The 26241-nt window shown below is 48.6% G+C and overlaps 1 protein-coding gene across 12 annotated transcripts in view; it reads right to left on the reverse strand.

The window, feature by feature from the left end:
- Positions 1-26241, reverse strand: part of Msi2 (musashi RNA binding protein 2) — a 366999-nt gene that overhangs the window by 233363 nt on the left and 107395 nt on the right. For all 12 annotated transcript variants that reach the window (XR_003735493.2, XR_003735492.2, XM_028878220.2 and 9 more), the window contains exon 6: positions 9438-9530. Coding sequence is in view for 10 of the 12 variants with exons in the window: in XM_028878220.2 (XP_028734053.1) it covers positions 9438-9530 (93 nt within the window). In the remaining 2 variants the exon portion in view is untranslated. The remainder of the gene's footprint in view (positions 1-9437; positions 9531-26241) is intronic.

The raw sequence follows: 26241 nt of genomic DNA on the forward strand, positions 1-26241 counted from the left end.
GCCATTTTCAAGCAAATAGAAGACTATTTTTCGACAAGAACCACAACCTTGTGGCCTTCTGTGCCATAATAGTTATTCTACATAGCAAGTCTTAACAGTCATTGAGTAACAGTTACCAGGCCTAGCATGGAGATGAATTGTAGAGCGCTGGCCCAGCATGCCCAAGTTCCTGGGTTCAAACACAGCAACACATAGAACCAGATGTGGTGGTATGTACCTAAAAAGCCCACCATTTAAGATGTAGAGGCAGAAGGATCAGAAGTTTGAGGTAACTATTGACTATACACAGGTTGGGACCACCCTGGGCTAAAGTCCTTGTCTAAAAAGGTGTGTGTGTGTGTGTGTGTGTGTGTGTGTGTGTGTGTGTGTGTGTGTGTCTGTCTGTCTGTGTCTGTCTGTCTGTCTGTGTCTGTGTGTGTAGGTGTTTACTGCTAACCTTCCAGGAAGATAGATGCCGGGTGGCTAAAGTCCTTGTCTAAAGAGGGGTGTGTGTGTGTGTGTGTGTGTGTGTGTGTGTGTGTGTGTGTTTACTGGTAACCTTCCAGGAAGATGCCGGGTGGCTGGCCAGGCACCCATCCTTCACCATGAGCATCTCACATGAATCGAGAACCCAGGGCTTCTACTAGAGAGTTAAGGTAGACACAGAAGGAATCCCTGAGTCTGAGCAGTGACAGTGACGGCAGCTAAGTTGGGACAGCTACATGGTTGATGATTCTTCCGTCTTTCACTACTCCATAGAAAAAAAGGGGTTGGGTGTTTTTTAAAAAAAGACAAGTATGAAAAAACAAAAGTTTCATGCCTTAGAAGGCTTACAGCATGTCCTCTCCCTGAGGCCTTTGATGCCTTTTTGACAGTCCAGAACAAAGTGGGAGTACAGTCACAAAGCCCGTCTCTGATCGTTCCACATTCTCATTTATTTTTCCTTAACTGAAAAGCACCATAAGTTGTTTCTTTGAATGCTAACACTAACACGCTATAAGCAAGTCAGAAAATATTTACCTCTGCCTCCAATTATAAAAGGCCGTTAGCGACCTCAACACCAAGAATCTCTCACTGTAAGTAATCCACTTGCAGGACTGGCATCTTCTAGAGCAGACCACCTAAAAACCACTTCCTGTAAACAAACCTCTCTGCTGGGCTTTTAAATCTAATTAAATCCTCACTTTGCTCTTTAACTACAAGAAGTTCACTCTTCACTGAGTGAGGGCAGATGTTTTTATTATTATTATTTTCAATAGTCACAGAAATAATCCCCAAGTAGGAGCCAATCAGGAGCCCAAAGGCAGGCTACCCTCCAAACCACCACCACCGATCTTTCCTGCCTTCCCCATAACACTTTCTCGGTTAACAATTTCTTGTGCTGACTCTCCCCCGAGTTGCTGGAATAAATCGTGAGGGTAAAATGTAAATAGGTGTGATTGCGCATTCCAGGGCACAGAGGAAGGAGTATTTATTCTGCCTGGTCATGGGGCTCAAACCTGACCGGACTTTCCAGGGCATAAAGTAGTCAGGCTAAGACTCCCACACTTCCCCTTACTAGTACAGCTACAGCTGGTCACTCTACCTTTACCCGGCCCGACCAGGAACCTGTCAGTCACAGCATCAGGATGGTTGGCCTGCTGAAGGCTGCCTCCTGCCCTCTTTTCCTCTCTTCCATCCGCCTCACCCACCCCAGCTGCAGCAAGTAATCTAGCGCCCTCCACAGGCACAGACCCTCCATCCGGACCCTTCCACCGCAGAAACACCAAGAAGAAAGTCCCGACACCCAGGGGGCAGAGAGGATGTGACCTTAAAGCAAAGCAGGTCCCACGTTGCCATTAGCTCGACACCAAAAGAGATGGCACGAAGTGACAGGGAAATGGAAAACAGCAGAGACCAACTCAATCTCCTCGTTATTTTATGCAAAGTTTCCCTGGTGCTTAGTAATGCCTGCTTTCCTCCACTATTTAATCTCTGCTTCCATTTCATTCTTAGAGGGCCGTGATTATTCTAATTCAGCATTTGGATGACTTCATTTCCGCTCAAGTACACCCAGGTCAACTTGGATAGAAAAGAAAGAGGAGGAGAAGAAAAATAATCAGCTAAAAGCTATTAAATATCAGCCGTGAGCCTCGTGATTGGTTTTAGAGGCAGTGGTGAGGTTAGCAACAGTCAGAAACGCAATGCTCCTGCCTCTTCCTGCTTATTAACGCTTTTCCTGGGTCTTTTCTCTACTGTGGCTTCGAATGTAAATAAAGCACCGACTGGCAGCCCACTTACGGCTAATTCAAAGATATCGGAGTCTCCAAATAGGGAGCTGTAAAAACTTACGGGGCAGAAAACTCGACAAACCGGGCCATTCTACACAGACCGTTTCTGTGAGGACAAAGGAAGGAGGAAAAAAGGAGAAGAAAGAGCAAGGAAAAAGAAAAGCGTACGTGACCCATGTAATGGGGCGTCCTATTGATGGGGTGGGGGTGGGGCAGGATCTCCATATCAATGCTCACTCCACAGAACAATCGAGTTAGATGTCTATGCCAAGTCTAAATGAACTGTGCTTTCTCTCCCTGAAGAACCACCCCTTGCACCCACTGGCACAAGCCTGGGCCATGATTTCTGGTGCATTTTCAGTTCCCACTGAAAACCATCTCGGGAGAGAAAGCTTTCCTTTCTTATGCTAACAGCTCCATTGTAAGTGACCTCTTCAGAGGCCTCCAGGAGGACTCTGAGAAGGTGAGCCCCCTGGAAGTACTTCATGTCCCCTCCCATCCCCACCACAGGCCTCATTAACTCCTTTGCTCCCAAGAGCACCCGGGCCCTGCCCTCTTTCAAATTAAGTAAAGCTAAACCATGCTGGGACACAGAGTGAAAGAGCCATGGCTGAAGCCTTGTTCCTTTACCTAGAATGCAAATGAACATGCCATTTGATTAACATAATCTCAAAGTTTTTCCCAGCTTGCAACCCAGAAGGCATCAGGATATTTTTCTATTTGTATATTTTAAAACACTGTTAACAGTGCAATAATAATGTCTGATGCCTTTTGCCTAACAGCTGGCTATATTTTGTACACTAAGAGGGAAATGGGAAGCTTTCCTGGAAATCTACTGTCTATTTTAGGAATTCTTGTTTGAAGCAAAAACATGAAGATTTAGGAGAAGCGAGGCTAGGGAGCTGAATCTATTTCGAACTCCACTGGTCATAACAGAAACAGGGCTGGGAGGCTGAAGTGAGCAGGAAAACACAAAATTTTGGAGCACCAGGATGATTTACAGGCCAGCACAAGGACCTTGTTAACTGGTGGTCATGCAGTCTGCGCTGGGGCCTAAAGGGTGCCTATGGGAAATGAGTCAGCTCTCTGCTGTCCACTATGGAGGACCTTCCCCATGTCCCCTTCTCCGAGGAGGTGCTTCTGAAGTGAGGGACAACATACACCAGACAGACAATGGAAATAACATGGAGACAGGGTTGGCTTTGTAAGGGGCTACCACAGGATGAAAACATAAACCTAAAATTCCACCATGGCCAGCCAGTGAGGGAAGGAACAAATCTCCCTGACCCTACTTACAAGTGAAGACACTTTCAGGAACACTCCAGACTCTGGAAAGACCAAGCAGGTGCCTGCTGAGGCCCCACCTTCCAGCCAGCCCACGTGCCCACACCCTTCAGAAGATGAAGGCCCTGTGAGAGTATCACACAACCACAAAGAACACACACAGATGTTTGTTTTCTAGGCTCCTGGGAGAATCAAGCACCCACCGTACAGAGCTGTTTATCTGTACCACACATTTGGAGGTGATAAAAATCTACCCCAGGATCACAGTCCACTTCCAGTAACTTGCCTCCTTATTTCTCACAAATCTCTTGCTTTTTCAAATTTCAAGGGCTTTATACCATTTTTTTTTTCTTCTGGGTAACATTCTCTTCACACTTTCTGTAGCAAAAGAAATCTGAATGGTGGTCACAGACCCACCTCCATACCCCTACCTACAGCCTGGGGCTAGAAAGCACCAGGCACTGGGTTTACACTCTCAACATATGCACCCCCCAACCCCCACATCCGTGGGATAAATGAGGAGATCCAATTGTTTTTCCCCATAAGGCTTTCAGACGCCACTCTCTGGAGCCATGGCTAACTGGCTAACTTTCTCAGCCCTTCACACAGCTCAGCTCTAGCAAGGGGAGCACAAAGAACCCCCTACCTCCTTCCCAGAGAGCTAGCTCCCTTCCCTGGGACCTGAGGAGCCATAATTTCCCAAACCCTGCCCTCCTTTGCTCCCCACCACCACCACCACCATTGAGCAGCGGGCCCAGGAAGGGGTTAAAGCCTCCTATCAAACCACAGCTCAGGCCCTGGCCCAGAAGGGACATGGGAACCGGGGCAGCGGGTGATAAAGGCCGGATTGTAGCAGCCCACTGGATTGGAAATGACTTGTAGGCCTAATGAAACAGAACTTTGGCAGTAAAACAGAATGAAAGGGAGTGAGACAATAAACAGCAAGACAAAGGGTGCAGAGTCGGTTGAGCTTAGCAAAATAAGCTCACTTTGTTGCTGGGAAAAGCCAAAGCCGATTAGGATAAACCAATGACTAAGCATAAGTCTTCCAAACTAATTACACAGCTCGCCATGTGAAGTATAATTGGAAGCCTCCATGGCTCTCACCGGAGTCCTGTAAAGTAAGCATCACCTAGCGAGCAGAGCTGGGCACTGGAGCTGCCTTGGCATCATGGGAGCAGCTAGGAAGTGGGAAACTTTCTATTCTATCCAGGGCAAGGCGGAGGGGTCATTCTGCTTCCAATCCTCTTTGATCCCAAATCCCTTGCAAGAATGTAAGTAAGAGAGTGGAACTGGGGGGGGGGGGGACAAAGAGGAGTGGAGGGAGGAGGAGGAGGAGGAGGAGGAGGAGGAACCTGTGTGCAGGGAGTGTTTCCCCAGCCCAGAGCACTTTGGTTAAGAGATGAGCTCTTTGGAGTGGCTCTGTTCTGGCCTATCAGAGCATCAGTCATCTGCCAGGTTTTGGAATGGTCTATATACATCATTCCTGTATGTATGAAATCATGAACACAGATAATGTTCACCAAATAACCAAGGCAGTTAAATAAATTACTGGACATCAGCGTTTCTGACAAATGAATAAACCGTGCTCCCTGTGAGCGCTGTCTGCGGCCTGCCACGGGAGAGGCAGGGCTCTATCAGGACTGTGGAGGCTAGCTTATGCCACAAGTACCCACCCAGGCTTCACCCAGCCTGGGCTGTGTGATCTTAAACAACTTCTTTTTCATCACCCACATAATGGAGATGCCATGTGTCTCACTTGACACCCTGGAAAGCACATTTTAAAATGCATTAAAAGCTTAGCACCAAAACATGTAACTGTAAAACAGAAACATCAACACACAGTAAAACTATCTTAAGATTAAGATCCGAACGTCCCGAGTTTCAATCATGTCGATCCAGCGCCTGGAAAAGGAAGACTGAAAGTAACTTACTCAGTTTTTCTGGGTCTTACTCATACGACGAAGATTTCAGATTATAAATAGTGCCCTTTTCCAAATAAAGACTGTAGTCTCAAATCAAGATGCACTGCCCCTGAATCACGAAGCCCAGAAATAAACTTGACTGTGTTGAAGATTGTTTTGCTTACTACATACCATGCTCACTACTGTGAGCAATGTATTCTTTTGTTAGTCTATAAATATACTGGGTTATAATCTATCTACTTAAATCTAAACACTCTTTACAGTACTTTCACAGCTTAAAGACCAGTCTTAGGAATAATTCAGTTCAGGGGTCAACAAATCTGGTTCTCTGTTTGTTTTTATAAAGTTTTATTAGAACACAACCACAGCCATCTGTTTACATGCTGGCTGCAGATATTTTCACCCTACAATAGCAGAAGCTACAATAGAGACCATATGGGTTGCAAAGCAATTTACTAGCCTTCACAAATCTGTCAACAGCTTCCCTCTAAGGGAAACTGAGGACAGAACCAAGGTCTGCCAAGGTGTTGCTGGAGGTCATCCCATAGTCAGGCCCAGCAGGGAAGCCTTAGAATACCTTCTACCTTGCCATTCTCCATGGAAGGCACCAGAAACAGCCACCTAGTGTGGAAGGACAGCCATCTAAGTTTGCTGAGTCCCATGCTTGATTTCACGATCACATTTTAATGTAAACAAGTAGTGGCATCTTCTGAGAGGAAGATGGGAGAAAGCAGAAAGGGTTGCTAAGCCTCCATATTCTGAGTTATTTAAGGCTCTGTGTGTGTCATTCCGTAGCCACTGCACTTACAGCAATGACATATTTAAACTCCCCTTAGCTCAGCCCTTGACAGCAGTCCTGTCCGTGTGGGCTGCCACCTGAAATACACAGCTGGAGCAGCTGCCACCTCAGGCAGGACGGGAAAAGGGAGAGGACAGCAAACGACGGCGAGTGAAACCTAAAATGTGGCGCACCCTGCGTGGAGGCTGAGGTGGAAGTTCAGAGACGGAAGCTGAGAGGCAGCAGGGCGTGTGTGCACTCTGGCTCCAACTTAAATCCCTATGGTCTCTACCATCCTCGAAATCAAGGAGGCTCCAGGACGTCTTTCTTCTCGGCGCAGACAGAAGGTGGGTGTGCCCAAGTCTGGGGCTCTCTCCTGCACATACTGAGGAGACGCCAAGTCTTCCTCTCCTAGCAGCACTCAAATACTATCTCCCAGTGAAAACCTGAACAAGGTAATATCAAGAAATGGCTTACCTGGCATTTGACAGTGAGCAGTACTCCTCTGAGGTAGCAAACTTACGCCTCATTAATTTGCTTCAAGAGAGCTCCAAACAAGCTCACACAGGCATTATATGTGCATGTGCATGCTGTGAGGATGCTTCATGTGGCGGTCTCCACAACCCCTGGCATGTGCTCGCACACGTGCGTGCGCACACGCACATACCAGAATACACTTTAACAAAGGGTAAAGTCACGTGTCAATTTACCCACTTCCTTTTGCCGCAGCTGGTTTTTACTCATGGTCCCCAAGGCCTACGAGGAGACTCTCCCTACTTTGATCATTCTGGATTCAGATGAACAATACCAGAATCCAGAGAGGCGGTGAACCCTGCCCAAGGGGCCACTAGACTCCAACAACCGACAAATAAGCTCTTGGGAAGGCAAGCCCAGATCAGACTCAGAGCATATGTATGAAAGGAGCTACTAGCCCGTGCGTAGAGTGTTACAGGTTTTGATACATTCCAAAGCCTCCTTAGTCCTTCAATAAAACACTCCAGAAGTTTATGCATCCTGACAGAATCCGCAAATACTACTGCACAATTAACTGGGCAGCATCCAACCCAGCAAGTGCCACGTTAGGAAAGATGGCCTGTGACTGCTGCTGAGACAAAGGGACAAGTGTTCTCAAGGCGGTGCTGGAAGCCGCCGTGGGCAGGGCCAAAGCTTGCTGAGCAGCCCACTGCTGATGCTCTGAGTCACGACTGTAAGTGCTCAGGAGGAACAACTGGAAGGAAGGAAGGAAGGAAGGAGGGAGGGAGGGAGGGAGGGAGGGAGGGAGGGAGGGAGGGGGGGAGGGAGGGAGGGAGGGAGGGAGGGAGGAGGGAGGGAGGGAGGGAGGGAGGGAGGGAGGAAGGAAGGAAGGAAGGAAGGAAGGAAGGAAGGAAGGAAGGAAGGAAGGAAGGAAGGAAGGAAGGAGAGGGAGAGATCCGAGAGGAAAGACAGCAGGGTTGGGGGGTGTGCAGAGATGCGCTGTCTGCGTCAAGTATGAGCCTGTCTGGAATAGAGTAACAGCTCATCCAGGCAGCAGCAACCTCCCTGACACCTGCAAATGGGCCTAGGAGATTCCAAGGCAGGTTAGGGCTCGAAAAAGAAATCCCGCCTCATGTTTGCAAACACCACCCCTGGACTCAATTTGAAGGCAGAAAGATAGCAAAGAGTCCCCCTAGCCCCCCACCCAGAGTATGGTGCAAGAAGGACTTGTCTCATTTAATTACTTCCAATCCTTCTCCCTAGGCAGGGAGGGGCCGATGATGGATACTTCCCCCTAGTGTCATAAACTGCTCTTGCAAAGAGAAGCCCTGTAACTCCAACGGCCATCAGCACACTTTGCTTTCCTTGTGAACTACCCAGAAAGAGTCAGCCCCCAGACCGGACGTTCAGAAGAACTATGAGGAAGGCCTCTTTCAAACCCCACCTCGGCGGGAAATCCCATGCCATGTCAAATGCACAAATGAACTGGAAGATGCTGATTTCTCTTCGTTGTGTGGTCCCCCATCCATGCAGAAGTTGATTAATACAAGAGACCGGGGGCGGGGGGTCTTCAATTCAAAGCTAAATAAAGGTCATGGCCCTCATCTCAGGCAGTGGCTCATGAAGAGACCCAAATGGTGACTGAGTCATGCCTGTCCACTGCCCTGGGCAAGCGAGCAAAAGCATAGAACCTTCAGGCCAACTAGTGGGTGGCAGTGCCCTTGTCTCGGACTGTGGCAAACAGGACAGCCATCGTGGGAGTAAATGAATGATAAAAGCTTTGAGTGGGCACTGCATCTTCCCAGGGTACCGCAGCGCTCTGCCACGTCAGCCTGTCAGCAGACACGACTCAGAGCTATGATGGAAGGAGCTGGTCCGTTAACAACACCCACAATTACTCAAAGGAGCAGGAAGTGGAGGGCCAGCTCAGCCATTCACCTGCCAACCTCCTTAGAGCTATGGCTTCTGTGGGAGCTAGAGAAAGAGGACCACATAAAGGCCAGTCCAGGGCAGCATGACATCTGGGGAGACGGCCACCTTCAGGAAAACCCCACTCATGTGCTACTGTCTCTTTCACCAACCAGGAAGCAGCTGACAAAGCCAACACCCACAGATGTTCATCTCATATGTCTATCTAACACCCCCCACACGCCTTCTCCTCACCCTCCATTTCCTGACTGAGCACTCCTAGCCCTAACAGCATACCTCAGGATGTCATTTTGCTTGTCTCGTGGGCATTCGGATCAGAACGATGATGGGTACAGCCAACATCTTTCCCAAGTCTCCTTGGGCACTTAATAGGGGGGAACGTTCTGTTGCCAAGGGCCCCAGACACCCCCATTTCTGAATGTCATCTCCCAGAAATAAAAGGTGTATGGAATCCCAGCACTGGCTCACAGGGCTTTACCTCTCACAGCTTCTGTGGGCGCCTGTGCCCTGTGAGTCACAACCCCACATCCTTTCCCAGTCCTGGCTCCATGTGGCTGGCAAATGACAGCCAAACAGTACTGAAAGGCCACTCTGTGTGCTCCTGCAGGCGCACAAGGCTCCACGCCAACCAAAGCCAGACTCTTCCATTGCAGCGCCTGGAGTTTCATGTAAATCGTAACAGGGAAGTTCAAGGACCCAGTTCTAGAAGATACGGCTCTCGTGTCGGCCCAGGTAGCCACATCTGAGGCTCCACCCACACCTGTGGGCGACTACGGTCCACCCAGGGGCAGCACTTACCTTGCCAAACTGCTCGAAATACTGCTTCACATCTTCCACAACAGTGTTCGCAGACAATCCTCCTACAAATATTTTCTTTGTTCTTGTGACCATCTGCAAGGGATGACAAGAGGGGGGCAAGGTTAACGGGGTTATCAGAAGCAGTGTTTAGTAAGACACTTCAACAAGCCTTGCTCCAATGTTCTTCCAAGAAGGCAGTTTGGAACCTTTGCTAGCATCATGGACCAGACCATTAGATAGTTAAGGATGCTGGAGTCAGCTCTTTCAAATTATCTTAGGCATTCATCAGCCTACCAGAGCAGACTGGAACTTCTTGACAGCAGAGGGGGTCCCCTAGCACCTCTGTGGCCACAAAACACGGCTTCATTAGCATATCGAGAAAAATCCCACAGCAGGCTATTTTAAAATCGAAGAGACACAAACAAAACAGAGCTATATGCATAAAGATGATGCTCAGGTAGCAGCCAAAACCTTGTCAATTAAGACCACACACCCAAGACGATATGGGCAGCACAAGTGTTCTTGATGTGTTTAAAAAAAAAAAAAAAAGTTGGATGGGTAGGGAAGGGGGCGGGACCGGCAAGAGTTGTGGGAGGGGTATGAACATGATCAAAGCACGTTGCACAGAGTTCTCAAGGAACTAATAAACTGGTTTTTAATTGAATACATAAGGACGAGGGATAGCTCTTGCTTCAAACGCTCAAGGCCTTGGCTCAGTCCCCCTTACTTAAAAAAATAACTGTACAGACCATTCAAAGGAGGTGCGTGCTTCCTAGGCTCAGCTGTTCTCATGCTGGCCTAGGCCTGTAGCTAAGACAGGTGCTGACCTCGCACTCAGGGACCACCCTGAGCTCTGCTCTGACCACCTTCAACGCCCTCTGGACAGCCTGCAGTTCACCTTGATCAACCCTATGCCGGCCCCACTAATCTCCAGGTGTCCACACCTCTGTTCTCACAGGACTTCCTCCCTATGGCAAGCTGCAACCATCTTCCAAGTTTCCATGACCTTCTTCTAACTCCCAAACATCCATGTGCTATCCCAGCCAACCTGATGCTAATCTTATCTCCTCTGAAGTCACCTGCGTCCATACACAGCTTACACACACACACACACACACACACACACACACACACACACACACACACACACACACCCCTGATTCATGCTAAATCACTTTCTCCTTCACATGTCCAGGCTCTGACTCTGTAGGACCTTCCACAACACCAACACTGGGGCTAGGCAAACGGAAGCTAACACTGAACTCCAATGTGTGCAAAAAAAAAAAACAAAAAAAAAAACAAAAAAACAAATATGGCCCATGTTCTAGAATCCAAGCAGCTCTAAAGGAAGGGGAAAAGGAAGCCACATCACACAAACTGCTTAGGGCAAGGACCAAAAGTCCTGTAAGAGGAATAAACAATGGAGGAGGAGACTGAATTTGGAAAATGTGTTAGCAGGAGTCTTGATGTCAAAATTGAAAACTTGAAAGGCAGGTACACAACTCTGAGCCCAGCACTCAGGAGGCTGAAGGAGGGCAGAGTTTGAGACAGTCGGGATCTTGTTTTGAAAGGAAAAAGTAAAATAAATAATTGAGGATAAAAATCTAACAAAGGGTAGGAAAATTCAGTAGGTCCTAAGATTTTTTTATTATCATTATTTTAAGTCATCTATGCTATTACTGCTGGATGCAGGATACAGGACAGGTACCACACCTTACTGGATAGCAATCACACCAGCGCTCTTAAAATATTTGGCAAGTGAACCAACACACCCACAGCACATCACCCGGTTGTCACGCTGCACATCCAGGGCACACTGCTGACACGTTTGAGTAGAAAAGATACCAGAAACCCAACCCCACTGTTTCATTACATGTAACTCTAGATAGGACTCACTCTCCTGGATCTGGAGTCTCTCCTCTACTCCACAGGGTGCTGTGCCAGGTCCACAAAGTCCCCTCTGCCACCCATGCCACCCAAGCCTCATGAGTCCAAGACGGGGTTGGCTGAGTCAGAAAGACACAGTCAGACTTTAGGAAGCTTAGGCTTTAGTAAGCTGCTCTCGGTGGGCACACAAGCCACGCGGCCAATGGCTGATCCCAAACTAGAGCACACGAAGGGCTTTCTGCACTGCTTCAAGAGGACACTGTGAGCCTGCCAGCTGCTTCGTCCTGCTGCATGGGAGTCTAGAGCTGTGGTTTACTGGTTTTCTCTTCCTCATGTCGAAGGCTAAGGATGAGACGGCGAGGCACGTGAGGACATTCTCGAAAAGATCCTGCCGGGATCCACAACACAGTGACCACCTCCCAGGCTCCCTTATGAGCTGGCCGCAGCCTCTTCTTGCTCCTGACATTTATCTCCCTTCTCACTTTCTGATAGACTAACATCTCCTTGACGGTCAAACTGTATCAAAGCCCCATAAGGGTTCATCTTGACTGTGAACTCGATTGGACTGAGAGAGTCGAAGACATCGTCGGGAAAGCACACCTCTGAGTGTGTCTGCGAGAATACTGTGAGCACCCACTGGCAGGTACTAACCAGCAACTAAGGGGGAACCACCTGCCAAAAACCAGGGGCTCCGTGAACTAGCAGTAGAAAGAGGAGAACGCAGCGAGCCGGGCACATGTGTCCATTTTCACACTCGCTCACACTCTCCTACACTGTTTCCAGGTCTCCGTGCTAGAAGGTGTTCCCTCCACTAAACGGAACTGAAACCTCAAGCCAAAAGTAAATCCCCGCTCCCTGAAGTTGCATTCAGGCATAGCAACGAGCAAAGCTAACTAATATGATAGGGGCCTTCTTCAGATTTCAATCTCTTCCTATACCTACTAATGGTCAAATCCCACTAGCCTAACTTCCCTAATGTATTCACTCAACAGACCCAGTAAGTGCTGGGCGCAGGAGCATACACCCTAAGAGAACGTGGAATTCAATCCACTATAAAATGGAGATAGAATAATTAGCTTAGCACACACGCTCCCATGAGGCCTAAGTTAAATACCATATGCCAAAGAGTCTAGCAGGGCACGCTGAAGACGACGGCTTAGCGGTCACTAAAACCGACCCCAGAGTTAATTACTGAATCCATCCTTATGCTTAAAACAAATGGACAGCAGAAAAATATTTTATCCAAATAGCTCTAGAAGAAATCAACTCCTATCACCCCATCCTAAATCTCAGTAATTTCAAAAACGCTTTTCCAATTCTATGTAATACCTGATAATCCTATGCTTTAATTTTGCACACACACCCCCAACTCCAACCAAGTCATTAAACCTGTAAAGAAATGTTAACATGGCCTCAGACGTCCTGGTGCAGACCTCAGAGCACCTCTGGTGGGACCTTCCATGGAAGAGACCCTGTGGCCTCCTCACTGCTTAGAGTCCACACAGAGCTGGAGCCCTACCTAGATTCCAAACATTCCTGGGAACCCAGAGAAGAAAAACGATCGCCCTGTCTTCATCTCCACTCCTGAAGCTCAGCCACTGGCTAAATGAAAATATCTCTTCAGACCATTCCACTGTTGCCTGGCAGCTGTGAGCATGCCCAGACAGAGGCCTAAACATGGAGACAGGCAGCCAACTATAAATCTACAGTCTCCCTGCAAAGACCTTAAAAACCCTCCCCTTTGGGGAAAGATGAGAAAACCCAGGCTCTGGACAATGCACCAAAGCATCGGAGTTACTAAAACAACATTTCCAGGATCCAGCTCAGATAAAGTGATGGCCCTCACTCTCAGCAAACACTAAAAAGAAACTGGTTTCATCAGAACCTTCCAGACATGAAAAAGCCAGAGGGGAATTGTCAGCTTGGTTAGCTGCTTTAGAAGAGGGGCGCACAGCCAGGGGGCAGTGGGCTGTGCATCAGGACCTCTCCCACCAGGGCCTCTGCGGTGGGTGGACGGGCAATGGGGTGATCTACTTGAGTAATCTCGACACCATTACCACCAAACAGACTGGAGACTGCTCTGTGATTTGCATTCTGCCGAGGGGTGCAGGAGGCAGAGGACCCGCAATCACAGATTCTTCCCTCTCCCTTCCATCTCCATGGCTACTAAGGAGGGCAGGAAGCAGAGAGGGCTGGATACTGTACTCAGGCTCCCAGGGGAACTACACAGGAGTCTTCACACTCAAGTAAACATCGTGCAAGGTTTGTGTGGAGACATTAAGTGTGCACAGGTATGCTCATGCGTAATAATTCACGCTGATGTGTGCTCAGGGTAACTCTGGTCCATCCTGAGCCCTGGCTTCTATTTCTTCAAAACTATCCAAAACTTTCGCCTTCTCCTGACCTTGGAAACGGTGACTAGGAGAAAGTATGCACTGGCCTCAAGCTCTATGCTCATCTGAGTTATGAGAAATCCTTTCTACCCGGTGAAGGAATCACTGGTTCGTCTTCCTGAACCTTGACATCAGCAGGCTCCACACATGGAGTCTTGAACACTGGCCCCCGCACACCAAAATGATCAGGGGCCACACTTGCCTCCCACAGTGCATTGAAATTGAAAAGCCACGAAGAGCTCAGTCCAAAACCCTCCAGGTAATTAACGTTCGACTTCTCTTCGTTTGGGGGTTTCGGTGGAGGGCTGCAGGAAATCTTCACATTGGAGTGCTTTACACTACTGGGGATGTAAGGGACCTACCTATCCAAGAGCCCTGTGGACACAGGATCACAAGGACTTTATGGCTTAGGGTGTTCCTCTGAGAAGTGGTGTGTGTGTGTGTGTGTGTGTGTGTGTGTGTGTGTGTGTGTGTGTGTAATACACACGGGGAAGCAGGACTTGGTCAGGTTCTCAAGGCCCCGCTGTGAAGTTTTGCATCTATACCCATAATTTAACTACACAACCAAAGCTCTCCACACACCCCTTGGCGCTACAAAGGGCCCAGCATGCATGCCAGTTCTGAAAATTGTTGTTTACACGTGGCCTTAGCCAGCTGCTAACTACAGCTGCAAAGACGTCCCACCTTCCTGCCTCAAACTAGAGAGCTGGTATGCTGGGTCGGGGGGATTTTGTTTTTGATTTTTTGGTAAGTATTAAAAATTCCATTAAGACAAAACAAAAACTATGCTTCCATTTGAAATGATCACACAAGAGTAACAACCCATTTGTGGGTCTTATTCTACAGTCCAGGTTTGTACTTGTGGCGATCCTCCTGCCTCAGCCTTCCCAACCGTGGGGACCACAGGCATTAGTCATCATGGCTAATTAAATATCTGCAAAGATAAAGCAAATAGTGTGCGCGCGCGTGTGCGTGCGTCTGTGTGTGTAAAGCAGAAGGAATGACGGGAGGTTAGAGAGAAATATATTTAAGAAGATACAGAGGAGGGAAGCTAGATCTAATAGTATTTCCCCAAAAAATGATAGTAATCCCAAAGATAGAGTAATCCCAGAAGGAAAGTTGAGACAAAAAAAAAAAGTCTAAATATCTCGTTTTTTTTTTTTTGGTTTTTCGAGACAGGGTTTCTCTGTGTAGCTTTGCGCCTTTCCTAGAACTCACTTGGTAGCCCAGGCTGGCCTCGAACTCACTGAGATCCACCTTAAACACAGTAAATGCATACAAAGATAGGAAGTGACTCTAGACAGCCCTCAATGGGTACAGGCCATGAGCAATCAAATCCACTTTTGCTATTATCAGGTCTTGGAAAAGAGTTCAAAGTCCCCTGAAAACATGAACATCTTCATCCCTAGAAGCCCAGGCACCTCTCTCCCATGTTCTCGCCCTTGGGAACCCTCTGATGGAGAAAACTCAGGATACACGGTGTTAGAACGCTATCACGCAGTGGGGTCTTGAAAAACATCCAGTCCATCACCCCCATCAAGTAGACAGCGAAATCCAGCCTCAGCAAAAAGAATCATCTTCAACTTAGAGGCAAGGTGTGTACTAAGGAGGACTGCTTGCCAAGGTCCTAGACAGGTTCTCTATCCATTAACCCCAGAACACAGTGCTCACCGAATCCAAAGTCAAGGACTGATACATGCTGCTCTCCACATGACAGTGTTCCCTCTGCATTTTGAGAACTTGATCCCAGGCTTTATTCTGAAAACATGTAAACTGAGGGCAAAAAACACTCCCAACATCACCACCCAGGGCTCCAGGACCATTTCCCAAGGTGTTCCTATAAGGGACAAGTCTTTTCCATCCCAATTTTGTTGGGGTGTGGGTAAGTGGGTGGGTGAGTGGGTGCATTTATCTGTGAATATACTTAAAACCACCGAGCTGTATGTCTCAATGTTCAATTTGTATGTTTTTTTTTTTTTAAATTCTATCTCAGTACAACTCCAAAATCAAGCCTGGGGGATTCCTCACCTGAGACCCTGGATGCAAACAGGTTAGGATCAACCCAAGCACCCAAGAAGGTACCCTCTGTGTACTCCCTTCTGCTCTGTCTCATTTAATTCCATGGGCCTCAAGTCACCCACCTGCAGTTGCACACCCAGAGGGAAAGTGTAAGTAACAATATTTTATGTTGCCTACTTCAGAAATTAATTTACCTCCAGGGGAAACTAATTGTGAAAATAGCCACCAATGTTCTGGGTTTCTCTCTCTCTCTCTCTCTCTCTCTCTCTCTCTCTCTCTCTCTCTCTCTCTCTCTCTCTCTCTCTCTCTCTCTCTGTCTAGAGCTATCTGCCAGAGAGCACTAGGGTTCAAGCTACAATTTGGCATTCCCTCTAAATAGCTTTAAAATTGGAAGGGAAAAAAATAGCCTTCATCTATATGGGGTTGGAATATAATTTACACACAATTATACAACATAGTCAGGTTACAACATTACCTCTGATTAAAATAACAGTAACTCAGTGACAGAAGGACGTGATCTCATAATGCAATGATCAGGATGCTTTCTTTCCTGGGGCGCTCGCACACCCCACCCTCATTCCCAGAAACCCTCTGCATGGCTCCCTCCCAGACTCATTTAAAAAATACTACTTCCTCTTACCCTTGGGGGAAAGCTGCAGCCACAGGGTGACCTGTCCACAGATCGTATCAGAGAGTAATATCCTAGACAGTGGCATTGAATCATATTGGGCTGGGGGAGGGGAGGAGGCGGTAACAGAAAAGGCATGGAGATGAGTGTTGCTTTGGAAAAGCACAGGAAATTAAGGAGCGTGCTCCACACAGCAACTGACGCTGAGCGAGATGGCTGGCCCTCATCCCTGCCACAGGCATCCAAGCTGCTCTGCACCCACAGACAGCTGCTCCATCACTCTATCCTTGGGAATTCCCCACCCCCTTCACACACGCCCTAATACAGTTTCATGAGTTGAACTCATGGAAGCGAAAGCTCCCCAAAACGGTCTCCAGTGTTCCAACAATTACCAATACATCACTGCAATTAAAACCCAGAGTCTTTTAGAGCCACAGCATTAGATTAAATTAAACAAGCACCCTTTACTGTGATGACCCTGCAAGGCATGTGTACCTGCATGCATGCAGAAGCGGCACCTCCAGAGCCCCAGACAGGCAGCCAAGGCAACTCTTATCAACTACTGGGGAGAGTGGGAGGAGGGAAGGCAGACAGGATGGTGGACTGCCATAAACCCTTCCTAGTTAGTGTCTGTGCTCACGGAGCCCTCGGCACCTACCCTAACAGAAATCCCTCGAAATATGCCCAAGGTGGTGGCACAGACCCAGAGTGATTCTTCATAGAGATTTAAAAAAAAAAAAAGGCACCACAATTTTAAGAATAAGTTTCAACCCTTGCCTTTGAGTACATCTCTGTATAGTGTACCAGGGATGGGTGAAGTTCCCGAATAGCTCTGAAGTTCTCTCTTCTATCAAATGGGCATAAGATCTTAGCCTAAATAACACACATTGAGACCACCAGCTACTGTGGCATTATAACTGAGCATACACACACGAGGGAGAGGCAGAGAGAGAGAAATCAATTGATTGATTGGCTTATTGATTGATTTTCTGCTTCCTCCAATAATGCTAAGGAAGGCCTATCCCTGACTGAGCCTGTGTATATAAACAGCCTCCCTGAGATCTACCCCATCACCTCTCTGCTCTAGCCCCTCCAGTATCTACCCCCAAGCTCAACAATGTCTGCAGCTCTCCTCCCTGGAAGCGGGACCATATACGGGTATCAGGATGTATGCACACACAGCCATGGGAATCTGGACCGTATACAGTTATCAGGATGTATGTACACACAGCCATGGGGATCTGGACCGTATACAGTTATCAGGATGTATGCACACACAGCCATGGGAATCTGGACCGTATACAGTTATCAGGATGTATGTACACACAGCCATGGGATCTGGACCGTATACAGTTATCAGGATGTATGCACACACAGCCATGGGAATCTGGACCGTATACAGTTATCAGGATGTATGCACACATAGCCACGGGGAGCTCAGAGTATCCCTCTCTGTCTCCCAAACACTATGTAGATACCACCAGGGTGGTAGATGGTTTCCATGTGGAAATTAAGTTTCAAACCACCTCACAATCAAAAGCATATGCCTGCTCCTTTGCCTGTCTCTGAGGAGGGTCTCCTTGTCCTCCACAATGACCTTTAGGAAACACCAAGGATGGACTGAGAAGCTGGGCTGAAAACAGTCACAGCACTCACTCAGCAAGGATTACAGACCCTCAGAGACACAACTAAGGCACGCCATGCTTCGGTAGATGCTGCCGAACCCCGGGAAGACAGTCCGAGGGAGGAACTCTAGAACGATCCCTCCAGTAATTTAAGAACAACAACCTGGCCTGCTCCTCTTTAGACGGAATAAAAACTCGGCTGCTTGACAGGTTCTAAAGCCCCTGCACCCCACCCCCCAAGCCCTCCAGTTGATTTCATGAAAAGAACAAATGGCAGCAGCCTTAACCCTTAGCCCTGATTACCATCATTACCATAGTTTAGATGTACGTGGCAATCAGCTCCTGATGAGCACGCTTTACCTAATCCGCGGCCCTGAGAGGGCTGTGCGCGGTGGCATTGGTGCTCCCGTTGCACAGACGCTTGGCCCTGACTGCCATCTTAGTGCCAAAAGACCGTGCCCCGCCCCACCCTCAGTGACTCCCAATCCAGGGGCCCAGAGGCAGACCCCAACATCAACAGTTCTTTATCCATTCCCAGGAGGTCAGACTGTGCAGCCCGGGCTCTGCAAGAGGCTACTTCAGGGCATCCTTAGGGAAGAAAAGGGAGGTGGGAATGGATGGCCAGGCCCTTTTCCATCAGAACACAAAGGAAAAAGATGAACAGATAGGCAGAAGCCCTCAGGAAGTGTGAGCCAGCAAGAGCTGGGTCACTGTCCCAACTCAGCCTCTTCCCTACCTGTGCGGTTTGAAGTGGGCATGTTGTAGATGGAGACAATGCTATGGGAGCTGCTATAAGAACACCAGAAAACAAGTACGTCAAAGCATCCAGCCCGTAGAACACTCTCCAGAGACCTGGACTGGTCCAGGCAGAGTGAGAACACAGAGAAGAAGAAAAGGAAAGCATGATGAATGGGCAAAGATCCTCTCTGGTAGCAAGCCACAGTCACTCTCTGTCAAAGGACCAAGCTCTGTGCTAGGCTTGGTGGATGCAAAGTTGATGGGAGCTGGTTCCACTTCAAAGATGTTCACAGCCAAGTAAGAGGCTGGGCTTAGGAACACAGGGGTTGGCCATGGCCTCAACTGTGAGGGTCAACCAGGGATGCCTAGAAGAGCCCGGGGAAAGGGCCTCCAAAGCAGAAGCCCAGGCATCTCCAGTGGCGAGCGAGAGTTGCCGGTGGCTGCTAGAACGGTAAAGTGCAAAGAGGAACCTGGGCAGGTGAGACAGGAAGACCCTTGCAGGCCAGGCCAGAGAAAGGAGCAGAACCTCCACAGGGCTTAACCCAGGGAGGGGCTCCTCAGTCTTGTTAAGGAGAAAAACAGATCTGCTGAAAGTGGAGCAAGCGAGCGAGCGAGCGGGCAGGCGACGGAGGCCGAGCCTTTTCAACTCTAGCAAGGAGGTCTGGACAACAGGAAGGGTGTGAACCGGGAAGAAGATGCCTAGATACAGGTTCCACTGACTAAGGTGCAGTCAGGGGTCAGCTTCCCCATCCCAAGACTCCTTCCTGCCTCTGTCACTATACTGTTCTAAACATCCTGAGGCGGGTGTTTAACAGGCGGGTAGGTGAGGCAAGGGTTACATAAAGAGAGATAAGCACATTGCACCCTGGGCTCAGTGGTCTTTGAAATACCCAACCTTCTGTTAAGTCATAAATTTAAACTGTCATGGGGTGAAGTGGGAGGGGCAGGAATCAACCCCTCTTGTCCCCATAGGAAGTGCTGGTGTGGTTCCCCCATCTTCTACAAGTAGGTGGGAGAAGAGGAAACCCAGAGACGTGCTTGCAGTTAGAGGGACACCCAAAGTTACATATTGTTAACTGTTTCACCCCTCAAAAAAGAAGCAAGGCGATTTTCCTAAACCCAAGAGGGCAGAGGCTCCGAGAAGAGCAGACGCTGGTCCCGGCACCGTGAGCCGGCCAAGTGCTCAGACCAGAAAGAGGTGGAACTCCTGCTGTGGATCTATGAAGAAGTGACCTCGAACGCAAGCCACACAGCTCTCTTTTCTTCTCTACGAAATGAGGCCAAGAGCAAGTGTGAAGGCACCAGGAGAGCCAGCAAGCTAGAATGCTTGTGCTCACAGGGACATGGAGAATTCTAGACCAGCCTGGACTGCATGAGCAGAAATTGCTTGTGTGTGCATGTGTGCTCCTTAAAATAAAATAAAAAAAAATAATAAATTTTAAAAAAGTGGTGGGGAGTAAATAGCACATGAAACATGCTTGGCGCTGGGGCTGGAATGGTAGGCACAATCCCTTCCCAGTCTTCCACCCCCTCTCCTTCTCTTCCTCTGCCTGCTCGCCTGGGCATGAGGGTCAAACCTTCCCTGCCTGCTTCTCAAACAAACAGAATAAAAAGCACTTGCAAAGGCCGGAAGTAGGCTCCGTAAACTAAGTAACTAGTTACTCAGGCTTCCGTCAGCTTACCCCCCACACCACCCTGAATGTGCCCACCTCTGGCCGAAGCCTTGGCAACCATTTGGGAGGGTTGAAGACACCCCAGCATAAACACCACAGCCAGCCTACAAGAGACAATGGCTTTATCTGCTTTCACCTCCACAGCGCGCCGAACCTTCTGGAGAGGAACAAATTGTTCCCCATTAGGAAGGTCATTCTATGGGAAAGATAAAGCTATCTGCGCCTCAGAGGTAATATTTCTCGGCTACACCAATATCCTAATACATCCGCGTTCTGCTCGTGCCAGGGACGTACTTCTATAAACTCTCACATAAAAGAAAACTTGATTTTCCAGTGGGGTAAATGGAGAGAGAAAAGAAACAACCCTGCAAGCAAGAATATTACCCTGAGACAGCGCTGGGCCAGCCAGGAAGTTGACTAAAGGTGCGCCACCACTGACATTTTATAGCCACCAGGTCGGCTCCATTGGAAGAACGCTGGCAAGAGGCAGACCAGAGAGAGAAGCCGTGCATGTCTCCCACGAACTGGCCTGGCTGGCCGTTTACTGAGGTTAAGAAGCAATGGGGGAGCCATATCTATCAGCCAATGTGCAGGGAACTCACTGTGCGCTCACTGGAGAGGGCTATGAAAGCAGTGTCGTGACCCAGTCGGCGCACAGGGCCTGGTTCTCGCGGAGGAGCACTTCTGACAGGGTGGGCTTGCACGTGGGGGTGAAAGCGGTTAATGCTTTGCTTCCCGGGGGGCCATGGCTGTGCTCTTCGGGCAGGGGTATCTTCAGGCTTTGGAATGGTAGCGAAGCCCACCTTGCACTTGGCAACTGCTTTGCATCGGGGAAGAAAAAGCTGTCCATCCAGTTAAACCTCTTTCATCATGGGCCACTCACTCTCTTCACACACACACACACACACACACACACACACACACACACACACACACACACACACACACACAGGGACTCTGTGTGCTTATATACCAGGTGTTAGGATGAGGACTCGGTCAAATTCGCCACCCAGAAACCACGCCTCCAAGGACAAGACAGTGGTCAGTTTACCCCTTAGAATGGAATTAGGGGCGTTTATCTGCTTTGCTCATCCTGTACTCAAGAGTATAGAAAGAAAAGCAATCTGCAGACGATTCCAAGTCCCCGGACACCATATTCACCTCCTCTCTTGTTCTTGGGTAATCCATGCACTCCTTATTGTGAAGCTGGGCACGAGCTCTCAGGAGATAAAAGCCTTTGTTCCTAAGGAAAACAGCTGGCCAGAGTTCTGTGTAGCAGCCACAGAGATGGAAGCAGGAAGTGCTGTGATGGACAGGTCCCTCTACACTGAGTCAGACAAACCGTTCCCTCTGCTACTGGGTGGCCATCGGATGGGGTATTTTTGAATGTCAAAACTCCCTGGTGACATCCGATAAGAAACCAAAAGTATTCACAGATATTTCGGCAAACTCCCATCACCTATATCATCTGCTATCAATTAATACCCTGATACTAACTAATGATCAGTACCACATCAACCGCTACCAGCCCTAGAATCCCAAACTAAAAGGTTTGAGCCTCTGCTCGGGAAGATTCCCCCAGAAGCCTAAGGAACATGCACACGATGACATGAGTATGCAAAAGAAATGGAAGGAAGGATGATGAGCTGGGTCAGATGAATGGAAAGCTTCAGAGATGAGATGCCGGACTAGGGTTTTGAAGGTCGAGCAGAAGTTTTTCAGACAGGCACAGTCACAATAAGCATGAAATATCATCACTTGTTTCAGTCCCTCTGAGTCTGACAAAGCTGCAGCGGAAATCAAGTGGAAAGAACATCTGTTGGGAGATAAGGACCGAGACACAGCAAGGGTGATATCACAGGAGTCTTGTGGACTGTAACCAAGGAGACTGGACTCCATCCTGCGGGCAAAGGCTCATCGGTCATTAAGTTCCAAGCAGCTGTCTGAACTCAGGCAGATCACAGCCTATTTTAAGAGCCTTCTCCTGCCCTTCACAGAGGCCCTCCTTGTCTTCCTAAGCAAAATGGGCATTCCTGAAACCCAGGATACCTCAGAAACTATGATCATTATGTGCAGCTGTTCCCCAGGGGACATCTGTGGCTCAGGGAGGCTCACTCCCCATGCCGCCCTCACACTTGCTGGAAATGTGGTCCTCCCCTGGACCACAAATCTTATCCTTCAGAACACCTCACTGTCTTCCTCCGGCCCTGCCTGTGCTTCCAAGCCTACTCACCGCCCCCCAAAGATTCTTCGTGTCCCCAGTGGAGCCAGGACAGGGATGTGTGAAAGCATGGGGGTAGGCTGGGAGAACCCCAAGAAGACGGCCTGCTCCAAGAAAGACCTGAAAAACGAAGCAGAGGAACCTCCTCTGATTAGACTCTCTCAGTTTCAAGAATTTCATGGCAGGAGGTCTGGCTAGGTTCTCACTGTCCCTCAGTCATCGGGACTCCGGGAGCAGCTACCTGGAAAGAATCTTTATGGACATAAAGGAAAGTCATCACTGGGCCCATTGTCTTACAGGCAGAGGCAACACCTTAAATCAGGAAGACAGACATCAGCAACTGAGCCAGTCACCAAGAGAGGCCCCAAGGCCCCTCCCCTTCCAGGGCTCCCAATCTCCTCATTTCTCCACTCTACCTTGCACTCCGACTACTCACATTCCCCCTCCTCAGGCCTTCACTGGCACTGTCCCCAACCTCACCTCCACCCCACCCCACCCCGCAAGATCATGCCTCCTATCACAACTCACCAAGACTGGAGCCCCGATAATCTCACTCATAGGCCAGACTTTCACCACTAGGCTTTCCTGGATTATCCACACCTTCCTCCAACTTCTCGTCTTCTACTATACCCTAAGATTGACTTGGTTTACTAGTCACCCAAGCTTGGGGAAGCCAGGTTCTCTGTTTTACTTGGCAGATGTACTTCCAGAACCTGGGCAGTAACGGCACGCAAGGAACGCTTGCCTAATGAATGAACGTTCCACAACATCAACCTCCTTCTCTCTGCACCCTCCTAGGTTGCAAAGTGAACCTGGCTGGTGGTGCTCCCTACCAGCTCCATTAGATAAGTTCCTTAAAGGCAGAGACCATGTCTTATTCACCTTGGATCCCCAAATCATCGGTGGTACTCAAGGACATAATCCAACAACTTAAAAATCAAACTGAATGGAAAACAGGCAAAGAGTCTACAAGTCGCACCAATCTGACTCTCCACCTAAGAAGACGTTTCTGCTTCATTCCACAGGACAATGTCTCTGTCAGGTGTTTCTGGATGGCAGAGCCCCTTGGCAGGGCTTCTGAAAGGGCAAAGACATGCAAGAATTGAATCTGGGCGGGGGCAGAGATTGGAGAGATGGCTCAGTGCTTGAGAGCACTGACTGCTCTTCCAGAGGAACCAGGTACAATTCCCAGCACCCACATGGCAGCTCACAACTGTCTGTAACTCCAGTTCCAGGGGATCCAACTCACATGGCAAAACACCAATGCACATAAAATAGAAATTAAAAAAAAAAAAGACTTGCATCTGTAGTGACCAATAGTCACCATCCACGTGGGGTGATTGAAACGCAAGTTTAAAGTTAAAATCCAGTGCCATTTCCATTCTTTGCGAGTGACAACCACATTTCAGTGCTCGAGCCTGCATGGGGAAGAAGGTTTCCTTTCTACAAGAAAGCTGTCAAGAGGCAACTTGCCAAGGGGACATACTGAACAAGAACACAAAAGACCAAGGAAAGGGTATATTACTAGCTGATTCTAAGAGAGGCAGCTGAGAACTATGGGAACCAAGAGTTGTTGCTGCTTGGGAGGTGAGGGGTTTGGCGGACTTAGAAGAAACATCTTCAAAGTTGGAGTCTTAGAAATGACTATCAAGAGATTGGTGTGGTGGTACATACCTGTAAACTCTAGCACTGGGGCTGGGGCAGAGGGATCTCAAATTCAAGGCCAATCTGGACTATAGAGTGAAATCCTGTCTAGGAGTGGAAAGAGGGGAGGCGGTCACAGAAGACGAGAGGCCAGAAGAACCTCATGGTAACAGGCTCAGCGCAGCCCGAGTGCTAAGCAAATGATTGCTTTACATTCCCAGGCACACATGAGCCCAGGGGGAAGCAGAGAGACTACCAGAGAGAGAATTTCTCTCAGCTGAGAGATGAGGGCTGGGTGAATGCTGAAACGAACAGAAACGAGTACAAAGACAGACAGATACAGGGACGGCAGGCTGCAGAGATAGGACGAGGCCAGCTCCTTACTGGGATTAGGACACCTGCACGTTCAGAGGCCCCCGGGCCCTCACAAATGCATCTACCTTCTAAGATGCCAATAACCAGAAGGCAATACTTGTATTCACTTGGTGTTATGGGGACCTGAGAACTCCCCTACCCGCAAGTGGTTCACCCAAGAGAAGTCTGAAAACCTACTCCGAATAGAATCAGGGAGCCTGGTGAGCCTGTTCCCAATCACCCTCACTTAGGAGAGCAGGATGATGAGAGTCTTCTCTGTTTCAATGCCTTTGGGGAGCACGGCTCCCAGCCAAATGGAAGCGCTTTGAAGCAAGGGCCACACGCTTCGCTCATGTTCCGCAGCCCTGCCTTCCTGGCCCTTCCTGGCCACCCATTGCGGGTTAAAAGCTTCTTTATGCACACTCTCGGAGCCCAGCATGGACTGATTCCAGCCACTGCTGTACCAGGGCCTTAACCAGGCGCTTAAGATGCAGGGCACAACTTGGTTAATGCCATTGTGGGTGGCTCCACAGAACCTTGGATGCATTTCAGCAAACAGCTAATAAGAGCAGTAGATGGAAAGGCGGGTAAAGAGTCAATGTGGCGTTTACCAGGGCTCACCGTCGCCGGCCTGCCCTCCACCACACTTGCATGACAACCTGTTTCCATCAATTAATCTATCTTTAGCAGCCAAGACTCGGTATATGGACCCCTACTCTAAGAACCTTTTATCCAACAGGCACATACTTGGAGAAAAGAAAAGAGAAAGCAGAGGAGGGATTTCTAACACTGCCAGGCCAAATAATAATAATAATAATAATAATAATAATAATAATAAAAAAGATAAGGGGAGCGCTAACTTCATGAACAAAGAAAACTCTGGAAACTCTAAAGGGCCCCTCTTCCTACCCAGCAAGCCCAAGCTGACTGTGAGCTGCACACGTGGTCACTGAGGGGGATCACAGAGTGAGGGGCCACACTCCTCTCCCCACAGCCTTCCACGGCCCCTTATCACCTGCCTCCAGGACCGGGCAGGGCCTCTGCATGTTTATGGACTGTGGCAAGAGGTAAAAAAAAAAACCAATTCAAGAAATAACTTCCTGACAGGCTGACAGCTGACATTCTTAACTGAACACAGGATGTGCCAAGAAATTATCAGGCCTGGGTTTGCTCTCACTGATAGATGACAAAGCAAAAAAAAAAAAAAAAAAAAAAGAAGAAGAAGAAGAAAGAAGAAAAGAATTAATGGGGGTGGGGGAAGCCAAAGCCAACTGTAGCCACAAGTCTCATAAATCACGACTTTTATTGGATGTTTTACCACATAATAGCAGCAGTCAAACTGAATAAAGACACCCTTCTGTTAAGTTCCAAGGGAGACCGTATACCCCCTCCAGATGGGCTCGGGGTGTATGGAGGAGAAAACAGAACTTGGAGGAATTGAAGGGCTTGGAGAAAGCAGATTCAAAGGCACTGAGTTCATTCACTATGTGGCTTATAAAAATGTGGGAACCCAGAAGCAGCATGAGCTGGGGGGGGGGGGGCAGCGGGATGAATTCAGCAAGAGTAAAGTCACTCAATTCAGGGCACACGGGACGAGTGGATGCAGTAACCACTTCTGACGG

This window comes from Peromyscus leucopus, chromosome 8b, assembly GCF_004664715.2.
Source record: "Peromyscus leucopus breed LL Stock chromosome 8b, UCI_PerLeu_2.1, whole genome shotgun sequence".
Lineage (NCBI taxonomy): Eukaryota > Metazoa > Chordata > Mammalia > Rodentia > Cricetidae > Peromyscus > Peromyscus leucopus.